Here is a 14581-nt window from a genome sequence, read left to right as displayed (position 1 = left end):
ATTCAGAAAAATTAAAAATAAAAAAAATCAAAAAAAAATTCCAAAAATTTAAAAAGAAAAATTCAAAAAAAAACCCTTTAGTACCGGTTGGTAACACCAACCGGTACTAAAGGTCCCCCATACCAGGGCGCGAGCTCACGCCACGTGGTGGCACTTTAGCGCCGGTTCGTGCCGAACCGGTACTAAGGGGGGGGGGCTTTAGTGCCCACCCTTTAGTGCCGGTTACGGAACCGGCACTAAAGGCCCTTACGAACCGGCGCTAAAGCTCCGTTTTCTACTAGTGATGAATCCACCCGGCGGCGCCGCCCAGTACGCGCCCTGGGGCCAGCAAGGTGTCGGCTCTCCGTCGCCGTAGCCATGGGGATGCACGCCCTCGCCGGGCTACACCGACGGGGACGCGCACGGTGGGTTCAACCCCAACGTCACCTTCCCCCATGGACACCCGGCCCAGCGCACGCCCTCGCCCGCCTTCGCCGGCATGCAGTACCCTCCGCACAACTACTCGCCGCCCGCCTACGCGTCCTCCCCGACGCCCCTTCTCCGCCATGGCGCGCTGCCCTTCTCGCACCTCGGCGACACCGACGAGACCGAGGCCGACATGGACGAGATCATCGCGACAGGCTCGACCGCGGTCGCCGCGTCTCCCGGGTTCGTCACCCCGGACAACACGGTGGATCTCAGCGGCAGCATGGACGGCGAGCTCGGCTATGTCTACGGCGAGGAGGAGCAGGAGGAGGAGGAGGAGGAGGAGGAGGCAACTGCTCCGGCGAGGCGGCGCAAGAAGAAGAAGCGGACGGCCAGGTCCGGCGAGCCGCGCATCAAGTGGGCATCCAAGGAGGAGGAATGCCTCGCCGAAGCATGGAAATTCGTTTGCCTCGACCCGACCACCGGCACGAACCAGAGTATCGAGACGTACTGGGAGCGCATCAAGACCGAGTTCGACGAGCGCAAACTCGTCGACCCCTACTTTAAAGGCGTCTACATGCAATGCGGGGCGAAGGCGATGGCGAACCATTGGGGGCGTATCCTGGGGGCGTGCAACAAATGGCATGGGATGGTCGAGGAGGTCGCGGCTCGCCCGGAGAGCGGCGCCAGCGTAGAGGATAAGGTATGCCACGCCGGTCTCCCGCCTCTCTTCGCCGTGTCCGCCCACCAACTGTTTGTTCCTCCGCGCAGTTGCTGTGCATATTCGCCTTGTATCGGCAGGGCAACAATGACGCCGAATTCAAGTACCTCCACGTCTACAAGCGCATTGACATGTGCGAGAAGTGGGCGGAAGTCCGGCGCACCCTCGACAAGGCCAAGGAGACCTACAAGCCGGACGCGCCGACTCCGGGCGCGTCAGAAGGGCGGCCGGACGGCAACAAAGGTGCCAAGAAGGGGAAACACGCCGACGCGGCCACCGCTCGAGTGCAGGAGTCCATCGAGCACTGCCTTGCCGACGCACAGGCTCGGGCCGTCCTTCGTGAAGAGAAGACCGAGGCGAGGTGGTCCGCGTTGATGTCGAGCAGCGCCGTCAAGCTCGACCTACTCCGGACCAACGTCGCCGCGAAGAAGAGAAACCCCGACCTGGCTTTCCTGCTGGGCGGGGCGGACATGCTCCAGAGCACTGACGAGGCGGTCAAGGCGTGGTACTTGGTGGATCGTGGCCTCATCCTGAACCAGCTTCCCTCGACAAAGCCGCCGACGCCGCCGCCAAGCCCGAGCGATGATGCCGCCGAAACTTACCGCAGCACAGAAGCCACGCCGACGCCGCCAAGCACGGAGACCCCGCCAAGCCCGCGCACGCCGACTCCGCCGACGCCGGAGGCCGACCTCGCCGTCTGATGCGCACGCGCGTCCTTTCTGCTTTTTGTACGCCGAACTTGTGACCGCTTGATCGCCGGACTTGTGGCGTTTATTTTGTGAGCGCAAATGATAACGTTTGAATTTGCCGCGGCTGGGGGGGGGGGGGGGCGGCGTCTGGGAGCATGGCTGGGAGGTAGGTTGCCCCCAGGGGCCAATCTATCGCCGGTTCGCCCCCAGGGCGCTCTTTTTCGGCGCCCTGGGGGGCTGAACGGCTGGAGATGCTCTTATCATCTCCCCGGCTTGACCGCCCTGCCCAGCCGGCTAGACCCCGCTCTACGCCGCCGCAATCCAGCACCCCTCCCACAGTCCCACCCCACATGGCCCCCGCCATGGCACATGGCAGCCCTCAACCTACGCCGCCGGCACGATAGTGACAGCATCCCCCCTGCCGTTCCTCTTCATCGACCCGGCCGGATTTCACGCATCCCCTAATCCCCATCCCCTTTCTTTTGTTTCAGATGAAGAGAAGACCACGGGAGATACTTCCACAGCTGCCCCTATTCCCGATCCCCTTTCTTCCCTTTTCAGATCAAGGGAAGACCATTAGAGTATCTCCCTCGATGACCAATTTCCGAAGGCAACCACTATTGGTAAGCATACCGTAATCTGTCCCACAACGACTAGAAGGATCCCTTCTTTATGAGTTGTGTGTGGAGTGTTGTTGAGGGGACAGTTTTTTGTCCGCAGATATGCGAGTTGCTGGCAAACAATATGCGAGTTCCTCATAAAGATGAATCTGTTGGTTTCTACCGAAAATGTTGATGGAATCCGCCTTGTGGACATGCCTTTTCTTATTATCTACTCCTAGGCCGCGGCCTTCAGTTAGCTCGCGCGAATGGAATTGCGAATACTATGGCGCTGTGCTGTAAAGTTTTGTTTTGCTCTTTCAGTGGCTCAGTCAATCCAAACGATAGTAGAAATCGGTGTTGCCAATTTGAATTGTATACATATACTCAAGGGGACAAAGGGGAAGGGGCCTTGTCCGAGTGGGCAACGTACACGGCCTTGTTTACTTGGTTATATACATCTGCTTACATGTTCTTTTTTCCTTAACAATGGCAGGACCTTATGCAAGTTCAGGCTGGTCGGACCTCCCCATCGACCTCCTCATCCAGATCCTGCATCTCCTCGAGCTCCCCGAGGCCCTCACCTTCCGCGCAGTCTGCCCGTCATGGCGTTCTGCATCTGCGGCCGCCGGCAGTGTCCAACCTTGCCGCACGCCATGGCTCGTGTCCTTGGCGGATGAGGCTCTTTTGTCAGGGGATCAGCAGCAGCCTGTGCGTCGTGGATTATGGGATCCTACTGCCACTTCTGAGCTCCGCAACCTCCTGGATGCTGAGAAAACTTTCCAGGTCAGCTTTCCCTGGGGCCAGGCCGTGGCCTGCTGCGGCGCTTCCCATGGCTGGTTAATCATGGCAAACGAGCTCTCGGATCTCGTCCTCTATAACCCCTTCACCGCGGCGTCGCTCTCGCTCCCGCCAGTCACCGGTTTTGCATCGTGCATCGAGGGGGTTTACGGAGACGAAGGGAACGTCGTGGGCTATCGTTACGGTTGTTACGAGAGTGACAGTGTCTATGATGTGTGGTCTCTTGGTGGGTTTTTCTATGACAAGGTTGTGTTGTCCGGTTCTCCATCGGCTGGTCCTGCAATTGCTTTGTCCATGCACATGGACGGTAAGCGACTCTCTTTTGCGAGGGTCGGAGATAGTTCTTGGCGACAAGTTTCAGTGATAAGGAGAAGCCTGGATAGCTATGCCGATTGCGTCTACCACTGCGGCAGGTTCTACGCGGTGACAATGGAAGGTAAATTGAAGTCTTGGGGCCTCGGTGGACCGGAGGACAGACCAAGAAAGAAAACGATCATTGCCGAGGGAGATGATTACTTTTTTGAACTTATCACGAGATACCTAGTTTCAACTCCCTGGGGACATCTTCTGCAGATTTGTGTCGTCCTCGACAAGTATCAGGAGCACTACGTCAGGGTTGATGTAGAGAGGTTGGATCTCAAAAGCAGCCAAATGGTAGGAGTAAGCCCTGCGAAGGCTCTAAGGGGACACGTGGTGTTCCTTGGACAGAATAGCCTGGGTATATTGTCAGTCGATAAATTCCCCGAGGTAAGACCAAATTGTATCTACTTCACGACTCCCCGTCTCAGGGGGGACGCTTTCGAGCATCATCATAACCAATGGATCGGTGTGAAGGTCTATGATTTGAGTAGTCGGAAGCTGGAGGATGCTTTTCTGTCAGGTGGTGGTCATTATGGAACAATCTGTCCATCGGAGGTCTGGTTCACGCCGAGCCTGTGATCACTTAGCAACCATGTCGGAAGATGTTTCATGCTGCACGCCTAACTGGTGCTTTGCTTTGATTGTTTCCTTCTAAATTCTGTTTGCAGTTGTTTGTTCCAAGAACATGTTGCATAATGTGGAAAGTGTGATTCGTGTGTATATAGATTAATGAGTTGTGTGTATATAGTAGTAGCTGGCATGCTGGCGATCACAAGTTTGTATGATGTCCTGTCCCAGCACAAGGTTCAGCCTGATCTTAAGAGAAAAGTTCAATGCTGAAGCTTTGGTTTTTCATAAAGATGCATTTTCTCTGTTGGTTTCATTCTGTGCAATGCTTAGACCTCTGATTCTACCCAACAAAGAAATAATGGATTTTTTTCCTGTTCAACTTCATCTTGTAAACATGCTTTGTTTATTATCTACGCCCCAGGCTGTAAACTTATTTCGCTATTTCATCACAGCTTCGAAGTGAAAGAAACAATTGATTTGCTAATTCTCATCAAGATTGGAATTAGCAAAGTCTCATCTAACACCTTGTAACGACCAACCTAATAAGGTCTAGGTGTATGTGCTTACCATTCCAGCCCTGAATTGATTCACCAACATACACGGTACTGATGTACTTAATACCAAACGCAAATGCATCATTCTATTGCATCACAAAAGATCCAGAATAACATACTCCCTCCATTCCAAAATAAGTGTTGTGGTTTTAGTTCAAATTTGAATTAAAACCATGCACTATGCTCTCAAAGGAATAAAAAATATATGTGCTGCAATCATGCCATTTTCGAGCATCAAACACTTACTTTCTACAAAGATACCAACATAAGTGATGGATTTTATGTTATATTTGCAGCTGGTCTCAGCTGTTGGCACTCTCTTCTTTTTCCCAAAGTAAGTTGAAGGTAAATTTCAAAGTTAGTGGTCATTTTTTTCCTTTAGTTTAAATTGGTGTGCGCACAGCCGCACACTGTCTTGAGGAAACAAATCAGTTTTCTGTAGCATCATTTCTTTGAGCATTGTATAAAGTTTTAGAAGTTCAATATTTTAAAAATTGTGCTATATATATAATCTCTAGTGTATAGAAGATAAAATCCAAACTTTTACATGCTTTTTCCAAGGTCGCGAGCATAGCCATGTCCTATAAACCTCACATCATGAGTTGATTCATCATATGTGTGAATTCAAACTCTCATCATATTAGTGAGCATATCACTAGTAGAAAACGGGCCTATTGTCCCGGTTCATAAGGGCCTTTTGTCCCGGTTTCAGAACCGGGACTAAAGGGTCGGTACTAATGCCCTGACCCTTTAGTCCCGGTTCTAACCAGAACCGGGACAGATGGGCCTCCACGTGGCCTGCGCGCTGAGCCCAGGCAGGAGGGCCTTTGGTCCCGGTTGGTGGCTCCAACCGGGACCAATAGGCATCCACGCGTCAGCATTTCTGTGGCTGGAGTTTTTTTTTGAAGGGGGGGTTGGGGGTTTTGGGGGGTTAATTTAGGTATTTCATAAATTGTGTTAGATAGCTAATTAATAGAGAGAAGTGTCCTCTCTTATGTCCGTGCTTGGTCGACGCTACGTACTATACATATGTATAGAGAGGACTAGACATGCTAGCTAGCTAGTAAGCAAACGAAGGAAACAGAAGATCGTCATGAACATATATGCATACAGAGAGAAGTGATATCGACCACCTCTCCTTCTCCGAGAGATTGGTCGAACAACAAGTTCTCGTATATCTATCGTCCGACACTACCGGCTACATATATACAATAATTATCTCTTACAAATATAATCTCCTAAATTACGGACGCATGGTCCACATAGTATTCTCCGTCTTCAGCGATCACGTGGTCAAGAAAGAATGCCGCCGATTCCTCTTGAATAGCTCGCATGCGATCTGGTGCTAGGAGTTCATCCCGCATCCGGAACATCTAATTTGAAGAAGGGCCGAGGTCAATATATATATATATATATATATATATATATATATATATATATATGAATGAATGAAACTCAACACAAATGATGGTAATAAAATAAAATTGTGAATATTGTTATTTACGCACTTCATATTGTTCGGCAGAGTACCCGCCCCGCTCACAGGTCGTGTGGCGGATGGACTCGCAGACGTAGTATCCACAGAAATCATTCCCTTGTTCCTGCCACAACCACTTTACAAGAAATAGAGGTCAATCAAACTGATAAGCAAGAATGCCAAATGGTATTGATGAAACTAGCGCTTGAATCACTAGGAGATGCGCGAAACATGCTACTATAGTACTTACTTTCGGGTGTCTAAATTGCAGCTCCTTCGGCAGTCCCGGAGCTTTTTTGGTGAATTTTCTCCAAACCCTGCCGGACAAAGAAAATGATTACTTGATATCAGGAAATGAACAAAGTTGCTGATATGGTGGATAATGATCGATTTAACTTACTTATGGAGGATTTCAGTCATGTCCGCATACTCCTCGGGATCTTTTCGTCTAGAGTCCAAGACAGTTACTACTCCCTGCTCAAGCCTAATCTCTAGGAAAATATAGTGGTACCTGCGCACGCATGCATAACTCATCAATTACATTACTATAACCTGGACTAATATATAAGGGAAACCGAATATGCACAAGACAGGTAACACTCACTTGAAGTTGTAAGGAAAGAGTATTATATCTTTGTTTTCATTTCTTTTGAATGATCGTAGCAAGTTGGCCTCGGTATCTTCGGGCCTTTTTTCAACCTCAGTTGCATCTATGAGATATGTGTTAACGAATCCAATATCACCGATTTGTCTTTTCTTCAATTCGGCGATCTTCAATCTGCATAATATAGTGAGGATAATTATAAATACATGCAATGAAAGAGCTGAGCTATATAGAGAGACTTAATGACAGAAGTAGTAGTACTTACAGACAGTAGCAGGTGACCGTTGTTTTATCGAGGGCCAATTGATTGAAAAACTGATAGAACTCCTCAAATGGAATAGGCAACCGTTCAATTCCAACGAGGTCATGCTCCGGTTTAACTCTCGCATACAAAGTACTCCTCCCCTCAGACTCTTTGCAGATTTTCAAGTACCAACCACGCAATCTTCGCATCATCGTTGATAGATATTTTTCATCTTTGACGAGAGGCTTCCCGTACTCGTATCTGTGTATCTGCACCTCCATGGGATCATAATGTACCTCGTCGGGCAGGTAATCGTCAAGATTGCTATAACCGGGCACCATCCTCGGATCGACGATGTCGCTAGGCACCTTGAGCGGGGGGCACGATTGCTTCGCTTGTTCGCCGAGCTGGGCAATTTGTTTCCCAGCTGCTCGTCGTTCTTTCATCCTCTGATCACTGACTGTACTTCCCGACCGCTCCGCTTCGGCCCATGTCTTTGCAATAATGCGCTCATAGTTGCCTTTTGGCGGAGACTTGGGTGGTTTTGCCAGGGCAGCCAGAGCGCGCTTCACTTTCACCGGATCTACCTTCTCCTCCGGAGGTGGATGTCTCTTTGCTTTCAACCCTTGAAACTAGTCATCCACTTCGGTTCGCGCGATCTTCGCGTTCTCCTTCGGGGTCCTCTCATATGGTAACTTCTCTGGAGTCTTCAGAGAAGGACCGAATCTATATGTCCTCCCGCCTCTGGCTGTACTGCTAGACGCCGGCCGAACAGACGGGGCGGCTGTCTTCTTTACTTGCTTATGAGGCGGAGGAGAAGGACTACGACGCGCCGGAGCAGCTGCCAGAGCGGTGGCGGGTCTCTTCCGCCCTTGCTGACGAGGCGGAGAAGGAGGAGGCTGGCTGCTCGGGCGCACCGGCGCAGGCGGAGAAGGAGGCGGAGTGCCGCCACGCGCCGGAGAAGGAGCCGGCTGAGGGCCCTGATCGTTACTCGCCGGAGGAGGAGGCGATGGAGGAGGCGGAGTGCCCTGACTCGCCGGAGGAGGAGGAGGAGGCGGAGGCGTCCAGTTCGGAAGGTTGATGAGCTCCTTCCGCCATAGGCATGGAGTCTTCTGAGAAGAACCCAGCCGAGTCTCCCCTTCTCCGGTAGGGTGGTCAAGCGGGAGGTCCCCAAATCCCTCCGTTATTTCATCCACCATCACCTTAGCATATCCTTCTGGAATCGGCCGGCAGTGAAAAGTTGCGCCGGGTTCATTAGGAAAAACAGAGCCAACAGCCGCCTTGACCTTCATATTAATCCATTGCGTCATAAGGTGGCAATTTTGAGCCTCTGTGATAGCATCCACGGGATAGCTGGCAGGAGCCGTCAAGACTAGCTCCGGCTGAAGCAGCTCGGTGGAAGCCACACTGCTTCTCCGCTGAGATGGCTGAGTAGCTTCAGGGGAAGCTTCGGCAAGTCGTTTGCTGCGATTTGCTTCTCGTTCCTCTATCGCTTGTACCCTTGCGTGCAGCGCCTGCAGTTCGGTCTGCTGCACTTTTTTCCTCCTCTTGTGGCTTTTGTAACCGCCTGTGTCCGGAAACCCAGCCTTCCACGGAATGGAGCCTGGCGTGCCTCGTGTCCATCCAGGGTGCTCAAGATTTCCGAGGGCCTTTGTGAGCTCGTCGTTCTCTCTGTCTGGAAGGAACGTCCCTTTTTGCGCTGCATCGATATAGTACCGAAGCTTCTTCAAGGGTATGTCAAGTTGCTCGTCCGTCCAAATGCACTTCCCTGTTACAGGGTCCAAGGTTCCGCCAACCCCGAAGAACCAAGTCCGGCAACGGTCTGGCCAGTTCATTGTCTCTGGTTCGATCCCTTGTTCAACCAGATCATTCTCAGCCTTGGCCCACTTAGGCCGGGCTACGAGGTAGCCACCTGACCCCGTGCGATGGTGAAGCTTCTTCTTCGCAACATTTTTCTTATTTGTCGCCGACATCTTCTTACTCTTTTTCGATGTCTTGTTGGCCACAAATGCAGGCCAGTGATCTCTGATCTTCTCATGTCTGCCCTTGAATTCTGGTGTCTCTTTTTTAGCGACAAACCTATTCAGATCTTTCTTCCACCTCCTGAATAGGTCTGCCATCCTCTTAAGAGCAAAAGAGTTGATTAATTGCTCTTTAACTGGCTTCTACGGATCATCCTCTGGCGGTAGGGTGAAATTTGACTTCAGCTCAGTCCAAAGATCATTTTTCTGCATATCATTGACGTAAGACACCTCAAGGTCTTCTATAGCCAGCTTGAACCATTGCTAGATGCTGATCGGGATCTTGTCCCTAACCAGAACCCCGCACTGAGCAACAAATGCGTTCTTTGTTCGGATGGGTTCAATCGGTTGGCCGTCGGACGCGATTGCTATGATCTCAAACCTTTCATCCGAGCTCAACTTTTTCTTCGGGCCTTGTCTCTTTACCTCAGTTCTGCTCGATCCGGAGGGCTAGAAAAAAGAACAAAGACTTAATTAATATGTGTACATACCAAAACAATGAATGCATCAATTAGCTAGTCAGGACAGGCTTAACTAATATATATACCTGGCCGGACTCGGTTCGGTCACCGGAGCCGTCATCACTGTCTCCTTCTTGCACCGGCATTGGGTCACCGGAGCCGTCCTCACGTTCTCCTTCTTGCACCGGCATTAGGTCACTGGAGCCAGCTTCTTCACCCTCTCCTTCCAGACCATCGGTGTCGTTGAGAAACAACGAGAAGGCATCACTTCCTTCTGCGATTATGTCCCTCAACAACGCTTCTTTTGCTTCGTCTCGGGCGGCGTCCATAGTTTCTACAAATATTTACAACATGGCAATTATTATTCAAACATGACAGATGGATATATTAGTGGCAAACGTAGAACTAGCTAGCTAATCATAGTAAGGAATCATATATATTAATTAGTGGCCTCGACGCTACTTCTCTAGGGTTTGGGGTGGCCTCGCCAACGCTTCAAGGGTTTGGGGTGGCCTCGAGAGAGTTTGTCGGGGAGGGGCGCGGCGGGAGGGGGTAGGAGACCGACATCGTTTTATCCGAGGGGTATATCGACCCCCCCCCTCGTGTTGAAGTTATCGGGAGAGGGAATAGAGGAGAAGAAGAAAGGAATAGAGGAGAAGATCGAAGAAAAAAAAGAAGAAAAAAAGAGGAGAACAAGAAAGGAATAGAGGAGAACAAGAAAAAAAATAGAAATTTCTATTTTTTCTTCTTCTCCTCTATTCCTTTCTTCTTCTCCTCTTCTTTTTCTTCTTTTTTCCTCTTCTTATTTATTTCTTCTCTTCTTCCTCTCCTCTTCTTCTTTCTTCCCCTTCTTATTTTCTTCTTTCCTATCCTTCTTTTTCTTCTAAATTTTAGCATATTCTAAATTTTCTTCTAACTTTCTATATATGAACAAAAAACTTTCTATGAACAAAAAACTTTATATATATATATGAACAAAATTTCTATGAAAAAAAATTAAACTAACCACATACACATATACATACACATACACATATACATACACATATACATACACATACACATATACATTATACATACACATATGAAAAAAATAAACTAAAAAACTTAAGGGCAGGGGCGGCGGCAGCCAAGGGCAGGGGCAGCCGCGCAGGCAGGGGCGGCGCGAGGCGGCAGCGAAGGGCAGGGGCGGCAGCGCGCGGCGGCGGCGGCCAGTACAGGGGGAGGAGCAGGGGAATGGTGCGGCGCTCACCGCGAGGTGGCGTCGGTGACGAGGAAGGCTCGGGGACGGCGGAGGCGCGCGCGCTCGGGGGCAAGGGCAGGGGTGCGCGGGCTCAGGGACAACGTCGGCGATGGCGATGGGGAGGCACGGGCGATGGCGGCGGCACGGTCGGGGGCGACGGCAGGGGCGGCGGACGGCGTCGGGGCAGCCTGGCGGCGTCGATGAGCTCGGCGTCGTCGGGGAAACTGGCGAGGGAAATTGTGAAAATTTCCTAAGTGCTGCTTATATAGCTAAGTCATTGGTCCCGGTTCGTGGCACAAACCGAGACCAATGCCCACCTTTAGTCCCAGTTGGTGCCACCAACCGGGACCAAAGGCCGCCTCTTTGGGCTGCTGAAAAGAGGCCTTTGGTCCCGGTTGCTGGCACCAACCGGGACTAAAGGTGGCATTGGTCCCGGTTTGTGCCACGAACCAGGACCAATGCCCCCCTTTGGTCCCGGTTCGTCCCACCAACCGGGACCAAAGGCCTTGTGCTGCCCCGCGCCCAAAAGTTTAGTCCCACCTCGCTAGTTGAGAGGGCTCGGGAGCGGTTTATAAGCGCTGCTGCGCCCACCCTCTCGAGCTCCTCTCAACTGCAGGCTTTCGGGCCTAATCTGTCACTGCAATGCATGTGGGCCTACTGGGCCTGCTGCGGGCCTGAATCCTGGCCCATGGTTGGGTTTCTAGTCGTATTCAGGCCGTGGTGGCCCAGTAGGTGGCATTTTTTTGCTATTTTTTTCATTTCTACTTAGAACTAAATACTTATAGTTTTGTAGTGATTTTTTTTATTTTACGTCACAAAAATTATAAACTTTCTGTTAGTGCAATTAGTTTTAAAATTAGAATAGTTTAAATTTGAATTTTTTAAAATGTGTGTGAATCACTAGTTTATGAATAACTTTACTATAAAAATTGATTTTTGAGTCATTCTTTTTCCTGCTATTTAATATTACTGTGTTTTATCATTATACTCAATTTGGTAATTTTAGTTAGTCCTTCACATAGATAACCTGTGCCACATCATTGGCTAGGACGAACGGTTCGTCAATGTACCCAAGATTTTTCAGATCGACTGTTGTCATTCCGTACTGTGGGTCTACATGTACCCCGCCTCCTGACAGATTGACCCATTTGCACTTAAACAAAGGGACCTTAAAATCTTGTCCGTAGTCAAGTTCCCATATGTCCACTATGTAACCATAATATGTGTCCTTTCCCTTCTCGGTTGTTGCATCAAAGCGGACACTGCTGTTTTGGTTGGTGCTCTTTTGATCTTGGTCAATCGTGTAAAATGTATTCCCATTTATCTTGTATCCTTTGTAAATCAATACAGTCATAGATGGTCCCCTGGTACAACTCATCACAAACAGTGTTGTCACCTCTGAGACATGCTTCCAACCAACTTCTGAAAGTCCTAATGTGTTCACATGTAATCCAGTCGTCGCACTGCTCCGGGTGTTTGGAGCGCAGACTGTTCTTGTGTTCATCGACATACGGGGTCACCAAGGTAGAGTTCTGTAGAACTGTGTAGTGTGCTTGAGACCAAGAATGCCCGTCCCTGCATATTATTGAGTCCGCTCCTAGCTTGCCTTTTCCAGTCAGTCTCCCGTCATACCGCGATTTAGGGAGACCTATCTTCTTAAGGCCAGGAATGAAGTCAACACAAAACCCGATGACATCCTCTGTTTGATGGCCCATGGAGATGCTTCCTTCTGGCCAAGCGCGGTTACGGACATATTTCTTTAGGACTCCCATAAACCTCTCAAAGGGGAACATATTGTGCAGAAATACGGGCCCCAGAATGACAATCTCGTCGACTAGATGAACTAGGACATGCATCATGATATTGAAGAAGGATGGTGGGAACACCAGCTCGAAACTGACAAGACATTGCGCCACATCACTCCTTAGCCTTGGTACAATTTCTGGATCGATCACCTTCTGAGAGATTGCATTGAGGAATGCACATAGCTTCACAATGGCTAATCGGACGTTTTTCGGTAGAAGCCCCCTCAATGCAACCGGAAGCAGTTGCGTCATAATCACGTGGCAGTCATGAGACTTTAGGTTCTGGAACTTTTTCTCTGGGATATTTATTATTCCCTTTATATTCGACGAGAAGCCAGCCGGGACCTTCATGCTGAGCAGGCATTCAAAGAAGATTTATTTCTCTTCTTTCGTAAGAGCGTAGCTGGCAGGACCTTCATACTGCTTCGGAGGCATGCCGTCTTTTTCGTGCAAACGTTGCAGGTCCTCCCGTGTCTCAGGTGTATCTTTTGTCTTTCCATACACGCCCAAGAAGCCTAGCAGGTTCACGCAAAGGTTCTTCGTCACGTGCATCACGTCGATTGAAGAGCGGACCTCTAGGTCTTTCTAGTAGGGTAGGTCCCAAAATATAGATTTCTTCTTCCACATGGGTGCGTGTCCCTCAGCGTCATTCGGAACAGCTAGTGCGCCGGGACCCTTTCCAAAGATTACGTGTAAATCATTGACCATAGCAAGTACGTGATCACCGGTACGCATGGCGGGCTTCTTCTGGTGATCTGCCTCGCCTTTGAAATGCTTGCCTTTCTTTCGACATTGATGGTTGGTCGGAAGAAATCGACGATGACCCAGGTACACATTTTTCCTGCATTTTTCCAGGTATATACTTTCGGTGTCATCTAAACAGTGTGTGCATGCGTGGTATCCTTTGTTTGTCTGTCCTGAAAGGTTACTGAGAGCGGGCCAATCGTTGATGGTCACGAACAGCAACACCTTTAGGTTAAATTCCTCTTGTCTGTGCTCATCCCACGTACGTACACCATTTCCATTCCACAGCTGTAAAAGTTCTGCAACTAATGGCCTTAGGTACACATCAATGTCGTTGCCGGGTTGCTTAGGGCCTTGGATGAGAACTGGCATCATAATGAACTTCTGCTTCATGCACATCCAAGGAGGAAGGTAATACATACATAGAGTCATAGGCCAGGTGCTGTGATTGTTGCTCTGCTCCCCGAAAGGATTAATGCCATCCGCGCTTAAAGCAAACCATACGTTCCTTGGGTCCTTTGCAAACTCATCCCGGTACTTTCTCTCGATTTTTCTCCACTTTGACCTGTCAGCGGGTGCTCTCAACTTCCCGTCTTTCTTACGGTCCTCACTGTGCCATCGCATCGACTAGGCATGCTTTCCGTTTCTGAACAGACGTTTCAACCGTGGTATTATAGGAGCATATCGATGTGAACTATGGGTGTTAACCACATAAAGATGTGAACTATTGATGTTAGATCACATGGCGATGTGAACTAGATTATTGACTCTAGTGCAAGTGGGAGACTGAAGGAAATATGCCCTAGAGGCAATAATAAAGTTATTATTTATTTCCTTATATCATGATAAATGTTTATTATTCATGCTAGAATTGTATTAACCGGAAACATAATACATGTGTGAATACATAGACAAACAGAGTGTCACTAGTATGCCTCTACTTGACTAGCTCGTTAATCAAAGATGGTTATGTTTCCTAACCATGGACAAAGAGTTGTTATTTGATTAACGGGATCACATCATTAGGTGAATGATCTGATTGACATAACCCATTCGATTAGCTTAGCACCCGATCGTTTAGTATGTTGCTATTGCTTTTTTCATGACTTATACATGTTCCTATGACTATGAGATTATGCAACTCCCGTTTGCCGGAGGAACACTTTGTGTGCTACCAAACGTCACAACGTAACTGGGTGATTATAAAGGAGCTCTACAGGTGTCTCCAAAGGTACATGTTGGGTTGGCGTATTTCGAGATTAGGATTTGTCACTCCGATTGTC

The 14581-nt window shown here is 49.4% G+C and overlaps 2 protein-coding genes across 2 annotated transcripts; both read left to right on the top strand.

The window, feature by feature from the left end:
- The first annotated feature begins 478 nt into the window (after positions 1-478).
- Positions 479-1827, top strand: LOC147961389 (uncharacterized). The gene is made up of 3 exons (XM_087533788.1): positions 479-709; positions 902-1108; positions 1177-1827. Exons 1-3 carry the CDS (start codon positions 479-481, stop codon positions 1825-1827), a joined length of 1089 nt encoding a protein of 362 aa, XP_087389914.1.
- A 1076-nt stretch (positions 1828-2903) lies between these two features.
- Positions 2904-4154, top strand: LOC147961388 (putative F-box protein At3g25750). Its single transcript, XM_087537607.1, has one exon. The coding sequence runs from the start codon at positions 2904-2906 to the stop codon at positions 4152-4154; it is 1251 nt and encodes a 416-aa protein (XP_087393733.1).
- Positions 4155-14581: the final 10427 nt, after the last annotated feature.

This window comes from Triticum urartu, chromosome 7A (genome assembly GCF_056163025.1).
Source record: "Triticum urartu cultivar PI428250 chromosome 7A, HENAU_Tu73, whole genome shotgun sequence".
NCBI classification, from domain to species: Eukaryota; Viridiplantae; Streptophyta; class Magnoliopsida; order Poales; family Poaceae; genus Triticum; species Triticum urartu.
Note: the sequence above shows the minus strand (reverse complement) of the source record. Positions and strands in the feature narration are given on the sequence as shown.

What these genes read in the sequence shown, in the direction of transcription:
- LOC147961389 (XM_087533788.1), top strand. Translation starts at nt 479, where the DNA reads ATGCAGTACCCTCCGCACAACTACTCGCCGCCCGCCTACGCGTCCTCC. An exon ending in TGGACGGCGAGCTCGGCTAT is followed by an intron (nt 710 to 901) that starts GTCTACGGCGAG and finishes GGCACGAACCAG; the next exon opens with AGTATCGAGACGTACTGGGA. An exon ending in GCGCCAGCGTAGAGGATAAG is followed by an intron (nt 1,109 to 1,176) that starts GTATGCCACGCC and finishes TCCTCCGCGCAG; the next exon opens with TTGCTGTGCATATTCGCCTT.
- LOC147961388 (XM_087537607.1), top strand. Translation starts at nt 2,904, where the DNA reads ATGGCAGGACCTTATGCAAGTTCAGGCTGGTCGGACCTCCCCATCGAC.